At 34.5% G+C, this 21,737-nt stretch overlaps 1 protein-coding gene across 1 annotated transcript in view; it reads right to left on the bottom strand.

Moving 5' to 3' along the window:
• The window catches only part of LOC123258725 (Down syndrome cell adhesion molecule-like protein Dscam2), a gene marked incomplete in the record, with an annotated part of 496,366 nt that overhangs the window by 146,829 nt on the left and 327,800 nt on the right, over window positions 1–21,737 (bottom strand). The window contains 3 exon segments of the mRNA XM_044718910.1: window positions 6,619–6,903; window positions 7,139–7,411; window positions 12,471–12,622. Coding sequence (XP_044574845.1) covers window positions 6,619–6,903; window positions 7,139–7,411; window positions 12,471–12,622 — 710 coding nt within the window.

The raw sequence follows: 21,737 nt of genomic DNA, 5'->3' as shown, positions 1-21,737 counted from the left end.
AAATATTGTTATTTCTTCATTATTCTTATGCAAATAAGTACCAATATTAATAAAATCACGTCTGATTTTGTGAAAGCTCCAATATGAGTTAAATCGATTTTATTTGGTAAAATGACGCATATAAAAAAAGCTTTTTTAAAGTTGTAATATTGTTGCTTCGGGACGACACGGTTGTTTTTAAATATATCATTTAATTTGCCTATTTAAAATTTTTCAAACCAGAATCATGATATTTCCAATGCCTCGTTTTCTACTGGCATCAAGTTACAACTTTAAAGGAACTAATCTTGTGTGCAGAAAATTTTTCAGATCTTGTCATTTATGTTCATTGCATGCAACTTACTTTTAATACTGGTTCAAAAATATATTTTTCGATATTAGTTTATACTTCCGGCTGATGATTGGTAATATTAATATTTTTAATCATTTTTATTTAAGGAGTTGATAAAGGAACATGCGGCCAATTATAAAAAATGTTAAAAAAGCCATTATTATATTTGGCATGTCGACATCATGTGTATGAATTGATTTTGAGAAGCGTTGTCGAAGTTGTTTGGCGAGGAGTAAGTTATCCTAATGTAGCAGTTTTTGTACGATTCCAAAATAATTGGAAAAACATAGACAAAACAAAATTTGAAACTGGTATTCAGGATTCAATTATAAATGAAAGAATTCACGAAAAAAAAAAAAAAATGAAATAATAAGTTTCATTATTGATCGACTACAGGTATTTAAATTATAATCATTTTTTCTAATTATTGATATTTGTACATTAGTTTTAAGAAGGTCATCGTTTTGGTTATTTTGGAGAGTACTTTATGGTTTTGCAATAATGAACTCAAACACAAAAACACCGACGATCATATACCAACTAAAAAATATTCTATAACAATCGTAATTGTTTATCGAGCACTATTATTATCTTATCAAATTTTTCTTTTCATTGTCAAAATTCTCGTCTACATTTTCTGGTCAAATGAACCTCTTTTAGAAATAGATTTGAAAATTAACAAATTTTAAAAATTATTTTGATTAATATTAGTTCTGATCGAGCTGAAAGGAAAACCTGTGAAAAAATTCTGTGTCCCATTTTTATTAGTAGAGAATTTAAGAGTTAAAATGCTTTATTTCATCTCAAAATAGTAGCTTTCAATAAAGTTACATCCTTTCAGAACTCACTATAAAAAATTGGAAATTATTTTACTCTCCCAATTTTCTGACTTAGTAGCGTTATTCGCATAGTACTCATTTAAAACCTTATCATAGTATTTTCTTCAAATTCTAAATGATAATTGCGGTTAATTTATTGATTAGTCACAAATCTTGATTTAGATCCTCAAAATTCAATTACAAATTTTATATTTCAGGAAAAGCATGACCGAGACGATTATAAAGAGTTTTTAGAATTGGTGTTGATATTTTGAGGCGGTTCTCCAAAAAATGGAATAAGCTTTAAAGCTCCAGGACCCAACCACCATTCCAGATGGATGTCAAAAGCTCTGTACGCTTTGAAACTGTTTATGTTTCGAAAACAGTTTCAAATGAATTCCACTGAGGTAAATGGACTAAGATATGTCTGCTTATTCCTCGTCGAATTTTATGTCATTTCATGGTTTCAAGCACCTTTTGCGATAAAGTCACCTAATCAAGATTTGAATATGGTTAAAAATTTATATCAATACCGTTCTGTTCATAAAAAAATTTCTGACGCAGCAAGCTCGACATTATTAAGACATTTATGGTACTTATCCGAGGAGTTAGTCGGCTTAGCGTTATTTGATGACAGTGTATTCTTACAAATTAAAAGGCAAACCGTAGCTGCAATGAAAGTGCGAAACAAGAACCCAGATCTCTGGACATCTGATCAAAATTATTTACACTGTAAGTCAGTGCTGTCTGACTTACAAGTGATTAATGATCTTGCTGAACGAGGCGTAGCATTAATTCAACTTTAATTAACATTAATTCAACAGGAGTACAACAACTGTTTGACCAGGAGTGAAGAACAAAGGCAATATTTATTGCAAGTTGTTGAAGAGCATAGGAAAAAATTTCCTAACGTTACTAAGAGTTACTACATTACTAAGTTACAAACCAAATACGTTTAAATGTCTGGAAATATAATAGATCTGGTTTTTATATAGAAAACTTGTAATTTATGCCGGCATTATCCGATTTATTAGTGTGAATCTAAATATAGTTTTATAAATAACAACTATTTACTTGTAGTAAATTACTTCAATAAGGGCTTAATTTTTCAAAAATACCTTTTCTTATTCTTATGCATTCTGTTGAAACTAGTTGCTCCTCGAATTTGTTTTTTATACTGTCCCTGGCGGTTTCGGCGACACGGTGAAAGCACGGTCAATCGAAGGTTGTTTCACGGTCGTTTCACCGTATAAAGTTCGTTTTTACCGAGTGGTTTGTCAGTCAGCATTGGATACCGTTGTGAACGATGTCTACTATAAATTTATCGAATATATACGGTGCATACGCAAGTGAATCTACGACGTTATGACCGACACTGTACGCTCAATATACTGTCGAAATACGATAATTTTACGCTACTGTCACGGACAATAAAATAAAAAAAAATATTTCGGACAGACCGGGGCTCGAACCCGACTCATCTAGTTGCGCGCCCGAGACTTTACCAGTTCGTCTATCTGAGACACTGTTCGAAACGATTAAATCACCTCATAAAGTGTCAAAACCAAGTCATTTTTTTTCATTGTACAGATAAAAATAGCTTAAATAAATTTATATTTTTTCCATGACTTCAAAATAATAATCGTAATAAATGATTCAAATTTTTGATGATTACGAAAATCTTGATTTCGAAATTACGGTGAAATTATTATCTGTATAAAAAAAGATCTGAAAAAGAAATTGTTAAAAAAAAATATCTCATAATAATTTTTCTTGATAACAAACAATTTTTCCGTAATTTTGAAATTAAAGTTTTCGTCTCTAAAAAAAAAAAAAAAAAAAACTCAAATCTTTAATAATGGATTCTAATTTTGGAATTACGGTAAAAATATTAGACGTGCAGAAAATATTTAAAGTTAAGTTGAAAATAAATTATAATTTATTAATTAATTAATTGTTGAATAAAATATCTAACGATTAAAAAAAAAAAAAACAAAACAATATTATTATATTTTTCATAAACAAAAATTATTATGGTTTTTCATATAAGACTATGAAAAAAATACAACATTTGTTCCTGACTTACCGACATTATACGCTCGTTTCACTTACAGAATACAGAATACTGTGCATCCACCACCGAGTTACGGTTTTTTGACAATTTATATGTTTTCAAATAACTGTTAAATGACAGACGATCGATCGATGATTTACGATTTTTACTCAGATAAAAAATCGGAGGTCAAGTAAAAATTTGGTTTTTCCAAGAGTGAAGTATGGCCGTTCGATAGTCAAGTAACGATGGCCGTTCGATAGTCAAGTGACGGTCGTTCGACGATCATTTGTCGACACTGTGATTTCACGGTACATTCACCGTCGTTTCACGATCATTTTATCGTGATCATGAATCTGCCAGGGGTGTATTTAATTCTTAACCATTTATCCGAAAATTCAGTTGATCCTGCAGACTATCCCTAAAACTTTCTGCTGTAGATTATGATTAAAAGCCTTCAAAAATTTTATTATTGGAACATTAAAACGCTCTTCTAACTCAATATAGAATTTAGCATGTTTTTCAGTTCGAAAAATAGAAGATCGTTTGAAACAGGAAAGGATTACAAAGTACTAGAAAGAATTTGATGTTTGATTATATCGAATACTTGTTAATCATTCAATATACTTATTTTTAATAATATATCTTGTGGGAGTGGAATGTGTCAAATCATTTTCAATATGTTTACTTAATCAGGGTTGTCTTGAGGATTGGTTAAATAACCTCAATAGACCAAAAACGAAATAAATAACAATAATATTTGTTGACTTATTAAGCAAGTTATAATGTAAAAAATTAATCTAGGCTAACTTTTTAGAGAATTAAATATTCTTTGAATTTTTAATTGAAATTTGTCATTTATCGTCAATAATTTAGAAAATATAGTTGAAAAATTATGAAAATATGACTTATCAGGCTTGTTACTCTGAGTTATTGCGGAGATAACGAATCTTTCTTATCCAATTTTGTAGCAAATTTGATGTACTAAAAAATAAGAACAAAATTTTTTGTATTTTTATCGATGGTTCTCTTGAACAAAGCTAAAAATTAGAAATATAGGATTTTGTTGGTCTGTAACTTTGAAAATATTGATGATACAAAAAATTTATCTGGATGTTTTTTGTAGTACGTCAAATGGACTATAAAATTGTCATTTGATTTTTTGTTCTATCTTAGATAGTTTAGCTAAAAATTACGAAAAACACGAAATTTGGGGAAAATTTATACTGTAAAGCTTTATAAAAAGTCAGGCTTCGATGGTAGCAATATGACCCAATGAAATTTTTTGTTCAAAATTTAATCCCAAATGAGGTCTAATAGTTTATTTTATGAAAAAATGAAATCTTCAGACGTTGCGGCAGTGAAAATAAAAACAAAATTTTTTTTCCATGTTATTTAAATGGGAACAACTTCAGAATCGATAGAGGACCTCTTAAAATTAAAATTAAGAACTCTCCTTTGGACAGGCCTTTTGTTTCGACATCTTCTACGATATTTTGAGCGGAAAGTGAAAAAAAAAAATATCCGATTTTTTTGGCACACCCTAATATATATATATATATATATATATATATATATATATATATATATATATATATATATATATATGTACATACATATAAATGTGCTAGTCTATCACTTTAAAATCAGATGGTGCAGATATGGATCAGAGATCGGACTACTGGCTCGTTATTCAAAAATAGAATGAAAAAAAAAAAAAAAAAGGTTTAAAAGGTTTTAAAAGATTAAAAAATTCAGAAATACCGGATTTGAATGCTAACATTATATGATTTTATTCAAATATAATGTATTTTTAAAGTATTCTCGGGCTTAAATTATTTATGGAAATTTCCAGAGTAAAACAAATTTCTTATATCACAAAAAATTCACAAGTACCATTTTTTTTTTAACTACTTTTGGAAGAAATCAGCAGTTAAATCTCTAATTTTACACCTTTCGATCTAATAGAAAAATAATAGATTTATATATATGTAGATATATTAGGTATATGCATTATGGGATAGTAGTACGTACATGTACTTACAGAATAAAAAATATTTATAATTATAATATTTATAAATATATATGTACAGTATAAAGGCAATAACGTAGTAACTGAGAGAAGAGACAGATATAACGTGAAAGGCTGGCCCCACTATGGATATGCACCTGCCGCCCTTCATTTACATTTAAATAACAAAATATATTTATATATATATTTTTTATCGCATTCATTCAAATTATAACATCATACATTCGACGCTTCAGCGTGCATTTTATCGCGGCATTCATGTGACTTCTTGATTATCGACAATGACTTTAAGTAATTGATTAAAATTCAATAGATATGTATTCTATTAGCTATTAAGAAATCAGAAGATTTAGCGCATGCAACCTATATCTTTTACTGCAAAAGTAAAAAGTAAAGACATTGTGTCTAATCAATAAGAAGTAAGAATTTTTTTTTTTTAAGGGAATACAGAAACTTTTATGATAGGTCTCGTGCAATAGGAAAATCTGAATATCAGAGCCTCATTGTTTAACGATATTTTTCCAATTGCACGCCTCATAGCGCGAAGCACGTGAGGTTGTGCTATATACTCGACGCGTCAAGGTCAAGCAATTTTGTGATCTTTAAATGCCTCTATCACAACCATATTACACTTATACAATGATATAAGTAGATGTACACCGAAAAAATACTTAAATTAAACCATCTTTTACTTTCTAAAATCATTTCATGTTGCTATTTTGAAAAAAAAAAAAACATTTTGAAAAAAATTTTATGTGGACGTCCGGATGTCACCCCAATTGATATTTCAAGATCGGACTTTTTTTATTAGTTTAAGAATTCGATTAAATGGGTCCGTATTTCATATCAGTGGCCTAGTTTACGTATTTTTTTTTTAATTGAATTTTTATTAAAATTCACTTCAACCGTACAAAGCCAAACGAACTTTTCTTATTTGTCACGTGAAAACTATGGCACCACTTGATCAAGCTAGATTTTTTTAAACTGCGAGCGCATATGACAGAAAAAAAGGCGCCGATATTTAAAAAAAAAAATAAAAAATACTCTGTAAGAAATTACTTAATTATAATTTTTTTTTAAATCAATTACACAATTAATTTTTTTCTTAAAAAATGAATGAGCGTTATGAGGCGTGCTCTTTTGGATTTTCCAAACTTTTTCACTTTACACTCGGTGCTCATTCCACTGATCAAAAATATATGAATACATTTATATTTCAATCAATATTTAAAAATGGTTGTTTTTAATTCAGTGACTAGGTTTGGTCAGTGGTTTCAGATAAATTTCGGAAAATGGTAGAAAAAATACGCATCAAGCACGCTCTCTCACAAACGGGCGGTCAGGGCGTCCGTAGGCTAATCTCGGGGCCTAGAGGGAGGATTACCATGAACCACAAGTTGCTGCATATGTGATATCTCTGCAGCTGGATTAGAAGCAACACAGGAATAATTCCCATTATGATCTGGAGATAAACTTTCAATCATCAGTATGCTATTAAACTGATCAACATTGGTGATGGACACCCGTTCAGAGGGTCCTAAAGGGCGGCCATCTTTCAACCAGCTGATTCTCACTGGCTGATCGCCTCTTGTGACTGAACAAGTAAAGCTGGTGCGTTCTCCAAGGTGAAGATCACGATCTGCCGTAAATGGACTAATTTTCGGGGGAACTGAAAAGCAACAAGATTAACGATTGAGCAGTAAAGATGTTATATTACTGATCATCAACAGATAATTTGACCTCTTGATTTTGGATTCCTAAAAAATAATTATATTTCTGATTTATAAATTTCAAAATAAACTCATTACTGCTTCCCAGTAAAGTTTTGATCCCTGATGGAAATTCCAAATTGCTGTCCTGTGAAATCTCAATAAGTAGGGTCAAATATAATTACGACGCCTTACCTATTACTGTGATATCTCCAGATCTTCTAGCGCTATGTCCTTGCTTATTTCTAGCCCAACAAGTATAAGTTCCAGTGTCTGATTCTTTCTGTACACTTGATACCACCAAAGTGCCATCAGGTAGAACTTTTTGCCGAAGATTGTCCGGTAATTCACGTCCACTTCGTTCCCATTTTATTTCTTCTATTGGGTATCCAGCAACTGGACATTTTAAACGTAATGTCTCTCCTGCAACTGCTGTTACTTTTGGAATAGTTCTGATGTATGGTAAACCTGGAGTAAAATAAGTAGATACGTCATTTTCAGTTGTAACGTTTAAACGTCAGATGGAGAAAAAAATATTGTCAGAATAAATATTGCTATTCTGGCTATACGCTGTATAATGATCTTTCTTGGTGATACGCTGTAAAGTCAATTTCCCAAGGTACACGTATTTGAGCAAGATTGCTGTCGCAGAGCTTTGTGTACAACCCTTAGTTTCTAGCGTCTCCATCTACGTATGTATCTTGTACAAAATCGTGTAGCAAAAAACTAACTCAAAGAATGTGTATAACTTGCTCATGGTCTCGTACTTTGTTGGTTTCTGGCGCATTTTTTGCACCAGAAATTTGTAGCAGATGCTTGCAATTCGAATTTGTCACAAGTATCTGTAGCCAGATCCATAGATAGAATTTGACGCTAGCAATTATTGCACTTTACAGCAGTCTTGTGAAAGCCTTCTAAAAGATTATTATATAGGTAAGCTATACAGCGTTTCCTCACGACAGATCGTCAAAATGACGATCGTAAGACTATTTACGGCATTTAATTGGTTCGTTGACATTACTATACCACAAATATTTAATGAACAATGAAATTATGTTAAAATTGGATAATAATTATTAAGTAAATAATTTGTAATTTCTCGCTAAGAAAATCAATGATTTTCGAAAAATTGGGAAGTTATTGGCTTTACCCCGTTTTGCAAAAATCGAGGTTTCAACAGATATCGACGTTTTGAAGCCCCAAGAAGCTTTCCTGACTATTTTTACGATGATGTCTGTACGTCTGTGTGTGTGTATGTTGTGTATGTGTATGTGTGTGTGTGTGTGTGTGTGTGTGTGTGTGTGTGTGTGTGTGTGTGTGTGTGTGTGTGTGTGTGTGTGTGTGTGTGTGTGTGTGTGTGTGTGTGTGTGTGTGTGTATGTAAACTTCTTATAACTTTTGAACGGCTCAACCGATCGGATCAAAATGGGTGGCGATCCAAAGAGTATCATTGCCATTAAATTTCGTAAAAATTTTAATTGATTCGATTCGCGAAATTTTGAAAAATCTCAAAAATAAATGTTACGTTCCCAAATTTTGGGTTATTTAATTGAAAATTATTTAAGTCCAGATTTCGACCTCGTTAGGATGTCAATAGACTCCAGGTGGGTCGTGTCACTGGTTTACTCTACGAAGTCACTTTTAAAATTAAAATTTTACATGTTTTATGTTACTTTCAATTAACCTGCCCTCAAATAGGATGTGGATATAGTGCCTAAACGCTGACTAGCGCTTTAGGCGATATCACCAGGGTGGAAAACAGCTAATAAAAGCGCTTACACCCTGGGGAATAAGGTTTTAATAAAAATCCATATTAATCGATTGATAATTAAATATAGATTTATTAATAAGTATTAGGCAGATTCAGCCTCAGTCCAGCAGAGATTGCTCCTCTGCTAAGTCCGAGGACTGACTGCTTCAGATGAATTCTGAAGACAGAATGTATATGAATGATTATTACAAAGAGATTTTATAATGATTTTTAGCAACGCGGCATCTCAGGTTACCCTATGTGAACATCAACGCAGTCCAAATCCCACAACGTAGACTGTTTAGGCTACTGGGCTGCGTTGACGTTCCAGAAATCTCTTATCTCGAGGTATTTCCGTTACGAAATACCTCGGATAATAATAAATAGATTTAAATAATAATTTATTAATTTTAAAATAAATTTAAAATTTGCGAGAACATAACACCTCCCAACTTAAGTGAGTCGCAGCGCTACGCAAAGCGGTACGACTCCAAAAAAAATAAATGACTCGATATAAACCAAAAGTAATTGTAAATTTTAAATTAACAAATTACTTAACCTAAACCTGAGATGTAACGCTAACATCGAATTTCTTTAAAATTAATATAAAATGAGAGGTCATTGACAATACCTCTGAAGATAAAACAATTTTTGGTTTGATATTTTGCGCCCTCCCGACTTATGTCAGTTATAAAATTTTCAAAAAATCGTTTTTTTTGGAATAACTTCTAAACGGCACCACCGATCAATTCCAAAAATTGATTTGCTCTTAAGTTTGACAAACCACGTCGATTGCCACCAGTCCCGTCAAAATCGGTTGATTTGTTCAAGAGTTATCGAAAACGAAAAATTTCGAAAAATAATGTTTTTTTTTCACACAAGTTCGACATTTCTCTTTGGATCGTTTTTGATGAAATCAAATAATTATTAAATCCAAAAAAACCACATCGATCGCCACCAAGAACGTGAAAATCGGTTGATTGATTCGTGAGTTATCGTTGTCGAAAAAATCAGAAAAACGGTTCACTCTGAAGGCCATCCCTGCAACTTCCCGCTAATTCCATACCTGGGCGCTTAACATTGTACTTATGACGTTTTTAAGATTTTTGAGCTCCAATATAATTTCTGTGATATTTTAAATTCACTGAGCTCAAAGAAATAGTATTTCTATGCATCTGAGCTCTTCAAGTCAAAAATCTAATAGAAGTTTCAAAGAACACTATTTTTTTAATTTTCAAACCACAATAACTTTTGAATGGATCAACCGATTTTCACGCAATTGGCGGCATTCGACGCAGTTTTATCAGCCTCATTAAAAATTTTCAGGTTTTAATTGATCGAACCACAAATTTCAGAGTAATTCCGAAGAAACACTTTTTTCGGTTTTCTTGCGTTCACGATATCTCTCGAACGAATCAACCGATTTTGACCAGCTTGGTGGCAATCGACGTGGTTTTTCATTGTCTAAAGCTGATTAGTTTTTAGAATCAATCGGTGGAGCCGTTTAAAAGTTATCCAAAAACAACCACATTTGAAAAAATTTTTTTTTGTAGTTTTTTTGAGATTTCTCAAAATCTACTGGTCTGATCGGTCAAGCCGTTCAAAAGTTATAAAAGGCTTGCAACGGCTTTACCGATCAATCCCAAAAACTAATCAGTTCTTAACATAAAAAAACCACGTCGATTGCTGTCAGTCCGGTCAAAATCGGTTCATTCGTTCGTGAGTTATCGTTGTCGAAAGAAAACCGAAAAAAGTGTTTTTTTGGAATCACTCCGAAATTAAGAGTAGGATCAATTCATACTCAAAGATTCTTTATGAGGCTTGAAAAACTGCGTCGAATGCTGCCAACCGCGTGGAAATCGGTTCATTAATTCAAAAGTTATTGCGATTTGAAAACTCAAAAAATAGTATTTTATCAAACTTTTGAGCCCGAGGAGCTCAAAAGCATACAAAAGCTATTTTTTTGAGCTCGGAGAGCTCAAGTACAAAATGAGCGGGAAGTTGCAGGGATGGCCTTTAGGGTCAACCGTCGTCCTAATTTTTTTTCTTAGTTTTTTTAAGATTTCAAAATCGACTGATCTGAATCGGTCAAAATTATACTCAAAATCTAATTTTGGCCAAGCCCTTTCAAATGGCACCAACCACGATAAAATCGGATGAGCTGTTCAAAAGTTATAAGCGGGTCACACACACACATACACACACACACACACACACACACACACACACACACGCATCGATTGCCACCAAGTGCGTCAGATTCGGTTGTTGCGTTCGTGAGATATCGTTGTCGAAAAAAATCAAACAAAGTGTTTTTTTGTAATAACTCCGAAATGTTTTATCAGATCAATTTTTTTTGCTTTAAATTTTCTATAGAGCTCAAAAAACTACGTCGATCGCCGCCAACTTCGTGGAAATCGGTTGATTCATTCAAAAGTTATAGCAGTTTGAAAATTAAAAAAATCGTGTCTCATCGAACTTTGATAAGACTTTTGAGTTGAGAGAGCTCAAAATGATACAAAAATAATATTTTTGAGCCCGAAGAGCTCAAAAACGTATTATATGCAATTTTGAGCGCTTAAGTATGGAATTAGCGGGAAGTTGCAGGGATGGCTTTTAGGGTCAACCGTTTTCCTAATTTTTTTTTCTTAAAAATTCTCCAATTCAGAGGCATTTCATGGAATAATCTCGACGATCAATAGGTTTTGTTCAAAATTGAACGTTCTACAAAAGTGTTAAGTAAGTTAATTATGTAAATTTTACTTGATTCAAAAATTTTTCGCCTTGATTCAAGACAATCGAACCTTTCAAAATTATTTTCTTGGTTCAAGAATTTTTCGCTTGATTTAAGTTAATTTTTTTTTCTGTGTCATGTTGATTATATAAGAATCAAAGATTTTTTACCTCTGATAGCACCTTGTCTTTTGATAAAAAAAAAAAAAAAATAAGTAAGGTAATAGTCCCCAGTTGTGGCACCTTTTACCCCTATCAGTGGCACTTTTTTTTTCAGTACAAAAATGTTCTACTTGGAATAAAAATTAAAAATTTTTTTGATCTAAAGGTCTTAAAGATTAGAAATAATATATTCATTATTGAAATTAATGATTTCATAAATTGAATAAGTACCAAAATCAAAGAAAGTGTCAGTAATCGGGTCCCTGCCATTAATGGGGTCTTTTACCCTGTATAGTGTTACGAAACAATTTATTTAAGACTAAGAATCAATTGACGGTTCTGATGCACCGATTAAAAGAAGCGTAAAAAATGTTTGTAACTCCATTAAGTACAAATCCGAACAAAAACATTTTCACTGTAAAAAATCGTGCCAATCCTAAGAGGATTTTCATGTTGCTATAACATGGAAATAATATGGCAGCCACATGAAAAAATTATGTTGCTATTATAGGAATGTATCATGTAGCAGCCCCTATTTTTTTCTGAGTAGGATTTCAAAACGTGGAGATCTGATGAAAATTTTCATTCTAAAAATCGGTCCGAAATTTACAACTTCCGACTTATGAAAATTGTTAATTTTCAAAGCGGAAGGTTACAAAATACACACACACACACACACACACACGTGTGTACGTGCGTGCGCGCGCGCGTGCGTACATCAGGACATCTTCGTAAAAATAGTCATAATAGCTTCTTAAGATCTTAAAACATGGAGATCTAATGAGCATTCGATTTTCGAATAATTAGAGTAAAACCAATAACTTTATGATTTTTGTGAATTACGCTTTTAATAGCAAGTAAATTTATTCTTCAATGTACATACCATAAACATTCAGACGTGCTGCATGTGTGACTTTCCCTGCTCGATTTTCAGCTGTGCAAGAATATTCACCACCATCTTCTACCATAACTTGACTAATATTCACATGTGATATAACATCTCCATGGACAGTTACGTATTGGCCTATGACAAACCTGTTGAGAAACAATTAAATGTATATTTAACAGAAAAGAGATTTTAGTGAAATCGTACAAATAATCGTATTGGATTGTAAGACTACGCTTTTGATCAAGTTTTTAATTACGAATCATTCAATAATGTACTGTAGGAGCTGTGATTAATCCCCAAGGATGACGGCAAAAAAAATTTTTTTACTGCACAATAATTGCATGTTGATTCACTTATATATAATTTCAGAATCACTATTATCCAATTGGTTTTGACGACTGGTGAAAAATATTTTACATTTCTAATATAGCCAAATATGTTCTATAACAAGGGTTCGTCTGGCCCATGGATGTACAAAGCTACACTTACCGAACACATCAAAATTTATAAGCTATAGCTTGAAATAAAGAATTCAAGTTAAGCGCTAGGGGAAAATTTTTCAATAAAAAAAATTAGCAAAACGGTCGATCCTAAATGCCAACCTTGCAATTTCCCACTGATTCCATACCTAAGCGCTGAAAACTGCACTTATGGCGTTTTTGAGCTCTTTGAGCTCTAAGATATAATTTATGAGTTTTTTTGAGCTCTCCAAGCTCAAAAAGTTAGCTATTCCATGCTTTTGAGCTCTTCAAGCTCAAAAGTCTGATAGGAATTTCTTAAAACACGATTAGAGTCATGTCGGGCAAGCGTGCGCAGTGGGTAAGAGTGCGCAAACCAATTCATTTGAGTCCTAAATACATAGAATTGCGCACTCTTATCCACTGCGCACACTTGTCCCATATGACTCTATTGCACGCCTCATAGCGCGAAGCGCGTGAGGTTGTGCTTTATACTCGACTCGTCAAGGTCATGCAATTTTGTGATTTAAATGTCTCTATCACAACCATATTACACTTATACAATAATATAAGTAGGTGTACACGGAGAAAACACTTAAATTAAACCATCTTTTACTTTCTAAAATCATTTCATGTTGCTATTTTGAAAAAAAAAACGTTTTGAAAAAAATTTTACGTGGACGTCCGGATGTCACCCCATTTTTGATGTACCAATGATTACTCCCGAACAAATTGATATTTCAAGACCGGACCTTTTTTATTAGTTTACGAATGCGATGAACTGGGTCCGTATTTCATATCAGTAGCCTAGTTTACGTATTTTTTTTTTAATTGAATTTTTATTAAAATTTATTACCATATAACCGTACAAAGACAAACGAATTTTTCTTATTTGTCACGTGAAAACTATGGCGCCACTTGATAAAGCTAGATTTTTTGAGACTGCGTGCACATATAACAAGAAAAAAGGGCGCTGATATTAAAAAAAAAAATACTCTGTAAGAAATTACTTAATTATAATTTTCTTTTTTTTATCAGTTACACAATTTATTTTTTCTTAAAAAATGAATGAGCGTTATGAGGCGTGCACTTTTGGATTTTCCAAACTTTTTTAAATTTTCAAACGGCAATTAATTTGGAATGAATAGACCGATTTTCACGCAGTTGATAGCATTCGACGCAGTTTTTCGAATCCCATTGAAAATCCTACTGAAAATTTTGGATAAATTTGAAAAATTCACTTTTTCCGAATTTTTTCAACAACGATAACTCACGAACAAATTAACCGATTTTGACTGGGCCAGTGGCAATCGAAGTGGTTTCTTGGGCTCTAATAATTATTTTATTTTATGAAATATGATCCGAAAATAAATGTCAAAGTTATGTAAGATGAAAAACACTTTTTTTTTAATTTTCAACTTCCCGCTAGGAAAATCAAAGATATTCAAAAATCGGGAAGTTATTGTTTTTACCCCGTTTTACGAAAATCGAGTTTTTATCGAATCTCGACGTTTCGAGGTCCTAGGAAGCTTCCCTGACTATTCCCGCGATGGTGTCTGTATGTCTGTATGTATGTATGTATGCATGTATGTATGTATGTATGGATGTGGGTGTGTTTTTTTTTTTTTTTTTTTTTTATATTCAGAGGGGGCAATCCTTTTTGCGGATTCTAGGCATAGCTGTTTCACCTGGATGTGTGAAGACTCGACGCAGCATTATACTAAAACTCGACGCTAACGCCCCTACTCACTAAACCCTAAACCCCTTTTCTTCTTTTCTCTAATCCCTCATTGGAACCGCCGTCAGGCATTACTTCGTGAGGGGAGGAACTAGCTACTGCTCTTCCTTCTGGTGGCTGAGGTGTTAACTACCTTCCTTCTATCTTCTGATATTTGCTCTTCTTCTTTCGGTGGAACGCAAGTCTTTGAGGTTCAAAATGAGCGGGAAGTTGCAGACATGGTCTTTAGGGTCAACCGTCCTAATTTTTGACTTTGTTACGGCCCCGCGTAACGCTTTGATGAATTGTTAATTAACCAAAAAGCCCACTAATTAATGAAGAAACTACGAGCTATGGTATCACTGTGCCCTCCAGAACCGCCTACCCGGGGCCCCTCAGCCTCCTCTCCGGAGTAGTCTATAGGAAGGCGTAACTATTATGCTAATATTTCTAGCGACGCCATAACTATTGTGGGAGGGCCCTAAAAAAACGTATATCGCAGGGAATCTATTGTCCTTCGCTGTTACCAACCTGGCCACCGATGAACATTAAACCCGGAATAAATAATTTTTTTTTAAATCATTTTTTTTGTTCCTACATAAGACGAAAGAAAAACATAGATAAGAATATTTACTCGCACGAGGTTTGAGATGAGCTTATAGTCTTAGTTGCGACTACCCATTAACAAAAATTCTCGAAGAGAAAAATCATTTTCGTTTGTCCAAAAGCCGCCTGTAAACCTCGGCAAATAACTACTTATCTAGGACCTCATCGCGTATGCATCTACGAGAGAAATAATTATCAGCGGCCAAGCTTCCCGAATATGACCTTATATGGAAGTATTCATCGCGCATTATGTAATGCGGTAACGCTTTGTCTAGTTACGTAACCAGCCACTATGGTATCACGGCAGATCTGCGAGTATAAAAACCCTAGCCGCGGAAGCCAGAGTGGCACTCATCGGGAAGTCGGTAACCAGTGTTACGGTCCGTGATATTTTTCTTACATTAAATATTTATTTAATTGAATTTACCGAGTGCCCAAATTCAATAAAAAAGCCATCGGCTTTAATAAAATGAATATCAATAATTAGAGAGTAATAAATTAATTTAATTGTACTAAGACAGAAACGGTTCATTATTCTTATGTTCTATATTATATTGGTTGACAAGTTGTCGGCTTAAGTAATCAATTCACGTTCAAAAATAGTTATTCAAACAATTCTTCGGATCGATAAAATAATATAAACAAAAATATATTTCAATTATCGAATAAATAACTCCAGAACAGCTGCGTGCGGTTATCTGTTAGTTGAAATTCAAAAATCATTACGGTTCGACAATCGCCTAAGAAACATTTATCAGAGTAAAGATCTCAAAACCCAAAAATACTTACGTGAGTGTACGTCGCGGTATCTCATGTAGCCTAAATAAACAATCACTAAACCGGGATTAAGAACAAAAAAAAAACACAAGACTAAAAATATTCGGCACAGCGTTCGTTATCATTAGAACCACGAAGGTTTTATTCGGAAACGGGAGATTTCACTATCGGAATAGAAAGGTTCCACGATAAGAATTTATTCGTGGAGATAAGCAGGGAAATAAGCTGCTACAATACATATCGTTACCACTCGCGAGAAGCCTCAGCTGAGAAAATAATGCGCTGAGTCACGGGCATAAAACCATAGTGATTTAAAATATAGACAAACGAATTCAAACTAGTCGCGTTCGGCATCCGGATAATAGAAAGAAAACTCATGAACGCATTAGAGTACCATGGTCTGCTATCTTTTTAATTCTCCTAACGTAACTCCCAAGGCATTGAACATCATAATTTGTTCTTCCTTATCGAAACCATTAATATTGTAAAGTCAAGTGACCAGTAAAGATTTCAATTAACATAAGTTATCAACCAGTCAACCAGTCAGTGATTGTTACTAAATTTTAACTCTTTTATTTCAATAAAATCGCAATTCACCCGAAAATTGTAAATTTATTCATTTGGAACGAAACCCTGATCACCTATTACGATAGTTCACTCTAATTACTAGCCAGTAGTTGCCTTTCGACCAGTAGCCCCAAAATACTCGGCACCAGGTACCTGGACAAGAGCTCAACGACACACAGGTTCGACCTTCAAGCAGGTATAAGTGTTCCTCTTTCTGCGTTGATTTTATCTTAACCTCGTTTATCCTTTTATTCGCTCGTGCCCTGACCTACTCCAAGGACAATACGACAATTATTTCGAAATCCCCCAAAATTACTCTAATTTCGTGATTTCTTGTGTCGCGTCGAATCCCGCGTGCAGTTACGTATAGGCGCGGTTCCCGCTTCTCGAGACACATAATCTTCGGTGATTAGTCTCAAATTTAAGGAACTGTCATAATTGTTACGTAATTAACATCCGGACGTAACAACTTCCCGCTAAAAAAATCGAAGATTTTCAAAAATCGGGAAGTTATTGTTTCCACCCCGTTTAATGAAAATCGAGTTTTCATCGAATCTCGACGTTTCGAGGTCCTTGGAATTTCCCTGACTATTCCCGCGATGGTGTCTGTATGTCTGTCTATGTGTGTGTGTGTGTGTGTGTGTGTGTGTGTGTGTGTGTGTGTGTGTGTGTGTGTGTGTGTGTGTGTGTGTGTGTGTGTGTGTGTGTGTGTGTGTGTGTTTTTTTTTTATCTTAGGGGGGGGAATCCTTCTTACGGATTCCAGGCATAGTTGTTTGGCCTGGATATGTGGCGACTCGACGCAGTGTCATACTAAAACTCGACCCTAACGCCCCTACCCACTAAACCCTAAACCCCTTTTCTTCTTTCCTCTAATCCCTCATGGAAACCGCCGTCAGGCATTACTTCGTGAGGGGAGGATCCAGCTACCGCTATTCCTTCTGGTGGCTAAGGTGTTATTTTTCCTTCCTTCTAGTTTCTGTCATTTGCTCTTTTTCTTTCAATGGAACGCAGCTCTGTAAGCACTTCTGTGGCAAAAGTGCTTGTAGCGTTCCAAGCAGTTTGATTCGACAACATTGCATCTACTATTGTCTCTGGTTGGATTCTCCAGTTCAGGATCCTCTCTAACTCCTCACGCTGAGGATCGAAACGTGGACACACAAAGAAAACGTGCCTTGCGTCCTCAATAACCCCTGGACAAGACGGGCACTCGGGAGAATCGTCGTGCTTAAAGCGGTGCAGATACTCTCGAAAGCACCCATGTCCTGACAACATCTGCGTTAGGTAATAGTTGACTTCACCATGGTTTCGGCTCAGCCAAACGTCGATCTTTGGTATGAGGCGGTGTGTCCATCTTCCTTTTGCTGCGGCGTCCCACTCAAGTTGCCATCGCGAGATGCTGTGCTGCCGTTCTTCTGTTCTTAGTTCTTCAGCGCTCAGTGTAGTTGACCTCTTTCGATGGTAAAGGGCCCGTCTTTCTTTAGCTAAGACTCTAAGCGGCAGAGTTCCAGAAATGACGCACACTGCTTCCTCTGATATTGTTCGGAAGGCGCTGGCTACTCTTAGCGCGCTCAGTCGGTAAACCGGACATGCTTTCCTCCATGATTCTTGGGTCTCAAGTGCGTCGGACCAAATGGATATCCCATACGTGAGGACCGATGTAACTACTGATGATAGCAATAACCTCCTCGTCTGCTTCGGGCCACCGATGTTGGGCATTGTGTGTGTGTGTGTGTGTGTGTGTGTGTGTGTGTGTGTGTGTGTGTGTGTGTGTGTGTGTGTGTGTGTGTGTGTGTGTGTGTGTGTGTGTGTGTGTGTGTGTGTGTGTGTGTGTGTGTGTGTGTGTGTGTGTGTGTGTGTGTGTGTGTGTGTGTGTGTGGATGTATGTAAAGCTCCTATAACTTTTGAACGGCTTGACCAATTTGATCGCGGTTGGTGCTATTTGAAAGAGCTTGACCAAACTTAGACATTGAATATTCTATGGAACAATTCGTACTAGTAGATTTTGAGAAATCGCAAAAAAACTACAAAAAAAAAAATTTATTTAAAAGTGGTTTTTAGGAATAACTTTTAAATGGCTTCACCAATCAATTTCAAAAACTAATCAGCTCGTAACATGGAAAAAACACGTTGATCACCGCAAGTCTGGTCGAAATCGATTGATTCGTTCGTGAGTTATCGTTGACGAAAGAAAACCGAGAAAAGTGTTTTTTCGGAATTACCCCGAAATTTTCCGCTCTATTAGTTTAAACTCGAAGATTCTTTATGAATCTTAAAAAACTGCGTCGAATGCTACCAACCGCGTGGAAATCGGTTCATTAATTCAAAAGTTATTGCGATTTGAAAATTCAAAAAATAGTATTTTATCAAACTTCTATCAAACTTTTGAGCCCGAAGAGCTCAAAAGCATACAAAAGCTATTTTATTGAGCTCGGAGAGCTTAAAATAATACACAAAGTGTATTTATGAGCTCGAAGAGCTAAAAAAATCATAAGTGCAATTTCAAGCGTTAAGGTATAGAATTGGCGGAAAGTTGCAGGAATGGCCTTCAGGGTCAATCGTTTTCCTAATGTTTCGTTCACGATATCTCTCGAACGAATCAACCGATTTTGACCGGATTAGCGGCGGTAGTTGTGACATTAACGTAGTGTTTCAATGTTAAGAGCTGATCAGTTTTTGAAGTTGATCGATAAAGCCGTTTATAAGTTACTAGCTGTTACCCGCCTGCTCCGCTGGGCGCTTTATAAAATTGTATTTTTAGATCTAGATTTGAAATTTAATTGGAAGATTGTTTTGACTTGCACAGATTCCAAATTCCATCAAATTGGTCTGTATATTTTGTCCACATGATTATTCTAGCTAAAATTCATTGTAACTTTCAATGTGCAATCACTATAACATTCCCGTGGCTTTCTTCCAAAAATGAATATTAATTGACACAAAGAAAAAAAATTTTAAATGAGCATTATAAGTTTTAGTTAAAGTAATTGCAGGTCTCATTAGTGAAGTTGAAATCTGCCCAGCTTAAATTGTGACGAATTTCGCTGTTAATTAAAATTTCTTCCGTAACATCAATTATACATAGAAAATTATTTGTACTTGTTTTTTACGAATTTTCTTAAAATGAGTAGCTAAATTTTTTTTCTATATCTCATGTGTTTAGAAAAGGCAATGCTTTTAATCTGTTACATTTTCGCGATACCGTAATAAGAACAATTTATCGGTTATGTGATCAGCAAAAAAAAATGTATGTAAAATTCTTAGTCGACTTTTTTGCCGCTGCCAAAGAGACGATTGTTGTAAGAAAATATCACTATTAAGAAAGAAAAATATTTAAATCCGTTGACCTTGGAGGCCATCCCGGTATTTGCCTGTTTCTCTTCAGATTCTATCAAATTTTATATTTGTAGGAACTGTATTTAAAGAATATGAATTTTTTGACAATTATTACTCCCGCACTTCTATGTGGGGGATGAATTTCGTAAGATCCTATTCGAGATAATTTCTACATTATAAATAAAAGATTTCAACAAAACTTCGAGTCTATAACAACTATCGATTGGAAATAAGAAATTTTCATTGTTAACGCCCCCACCATCTCTTTTGGGGTTAGAATTCGAGAAAATCCATTCTCAGCTGAACTTGACATCGTACACGAATATTCCTACCAAATTTAGAATCTGCAGGAGTTACAGTTTGGAAATTAAAATTTTAGATTTGAACACCCACCCCCGCAATCCCTATCGGAAGTAGAATTTTTTGGGATCTAAATAGAATTTCTAGAACTTCTAAATAGAATTTAGAAGCTATATTTTGGAAATTAAGATTTTTTTTTGTCAACACCCACCCCCGCAATCCTTATTGGGGGTGATTTGTCGTAAAATCCGCTCTAAGATTATTTTTACATCACATAGAAGATTCTTACTAAATTTGGAGTCTATGAGAGCTATAGCTTGGAAATTAAAAATTTTAATTGTTAACATCCACCCCCGCAAACTCCTGTGAGGTATCTAAAAATTCGTTCGTATATTATTTCTACATCTCTTAGAGAAAATTCCTACCTAATTGGAGTCTGTAGGAGCTATAGCTTGAAAATTAAAAATTGTCATTTTTAATACCCACCCCCACAATCCGTATTGGGAGTAGGCTGTCATTAAATCCACTCTTGAATCATTTATACATCACATAGAGCAGATTCTTACCAAATTTGGAGCCTATAGGAGCTACAACTCGGAAATTTAAAATTTTCATTATTAACAGCCACCCCCGCAACCCTTTGTGGAGTAGGATATCGTTGAATTCGTTTATAAATTATTTTTACATCACTTACAAAAAATTCATACAAAATTAGGATTCTCTGGGAGCTATAGCTCGGAAATTTTAAATTTTCATTGTTAACGCCCACCCCCGCAATCCATATTGGGAGTAGATTGTCATAAAATCCGCTCTTAGATCATTTCTACATCACATATAGGAGATTCCTGCCAAATTTGGAGTCAATAGGAGCTATAGTTTAAAAATGGGAATTTTCCATTGTCAACGCCCCCGCAACCCCCCTTGTAGGTGGAATTTCGTAAAATCCGTTCTTAGCTGACCTTTACACGGCGAAAGGAATATTCCTACCAAATTTCAAGTCTCTACGCTTCATGGTTTCAGAGATATCGTGATGAGTCAATATATAGGTGGAAATCTCTTATATATACATAGATTTAAAAAAAAAAAAAATGAGTGCGTATAACTGTCACACGCGATTGAAGTAAAACTTCTTTGATATTGGTATTCTTTGGAGTGTGTGTGTGTGTGTGTGCGTGTCTGTGCGCGTGCGTGTGTGTGTGTTTTTTTTTTTTATAGAGGAGGTCAAATACATTTACGTATATCAGGACGAGATGTTTGTCCTGGGTATGTCGGACTCGGAAGTCAATATAATTGACAACAATACCGACTAAACATCCTCCTCTCTCTTTCCCCATAGATATTACGGGGAAGACTGGATCGGGACCGCGTTAGCATTACTACAATCCAGTCCGTGTTGCGTCTCACGACGGTTGCTCCTAGTTACTAGTCTCTTTCTGCGATTTTTTCCTTTAAAGGACGCTGCGCATAGGCTGCGACAGCTTACCAGTTATCTTCTTTTTTGA

The sequence above is a fragment of the Cotesia glomerata genome, linkage group LG2 (genome assembly GCF_020080835.1).
Source record: "Cotesia glomerata isolate CgM1 linkage group LG2, MPM_Cglom_v2.3, whole genome shotgun sequence".
In the NCBI taxonomy this organism is placed as follows: Eukaryota; Metazoa; Arthropoda; class Insecta; order Hymenoptera; family Braconidae; genus Cotesia; species Cotesia glomerata.
Note: the sequence above shows the minus strand (reverse complement) of the source record. Positions and strands in the feature narration are given on the sequence as shown.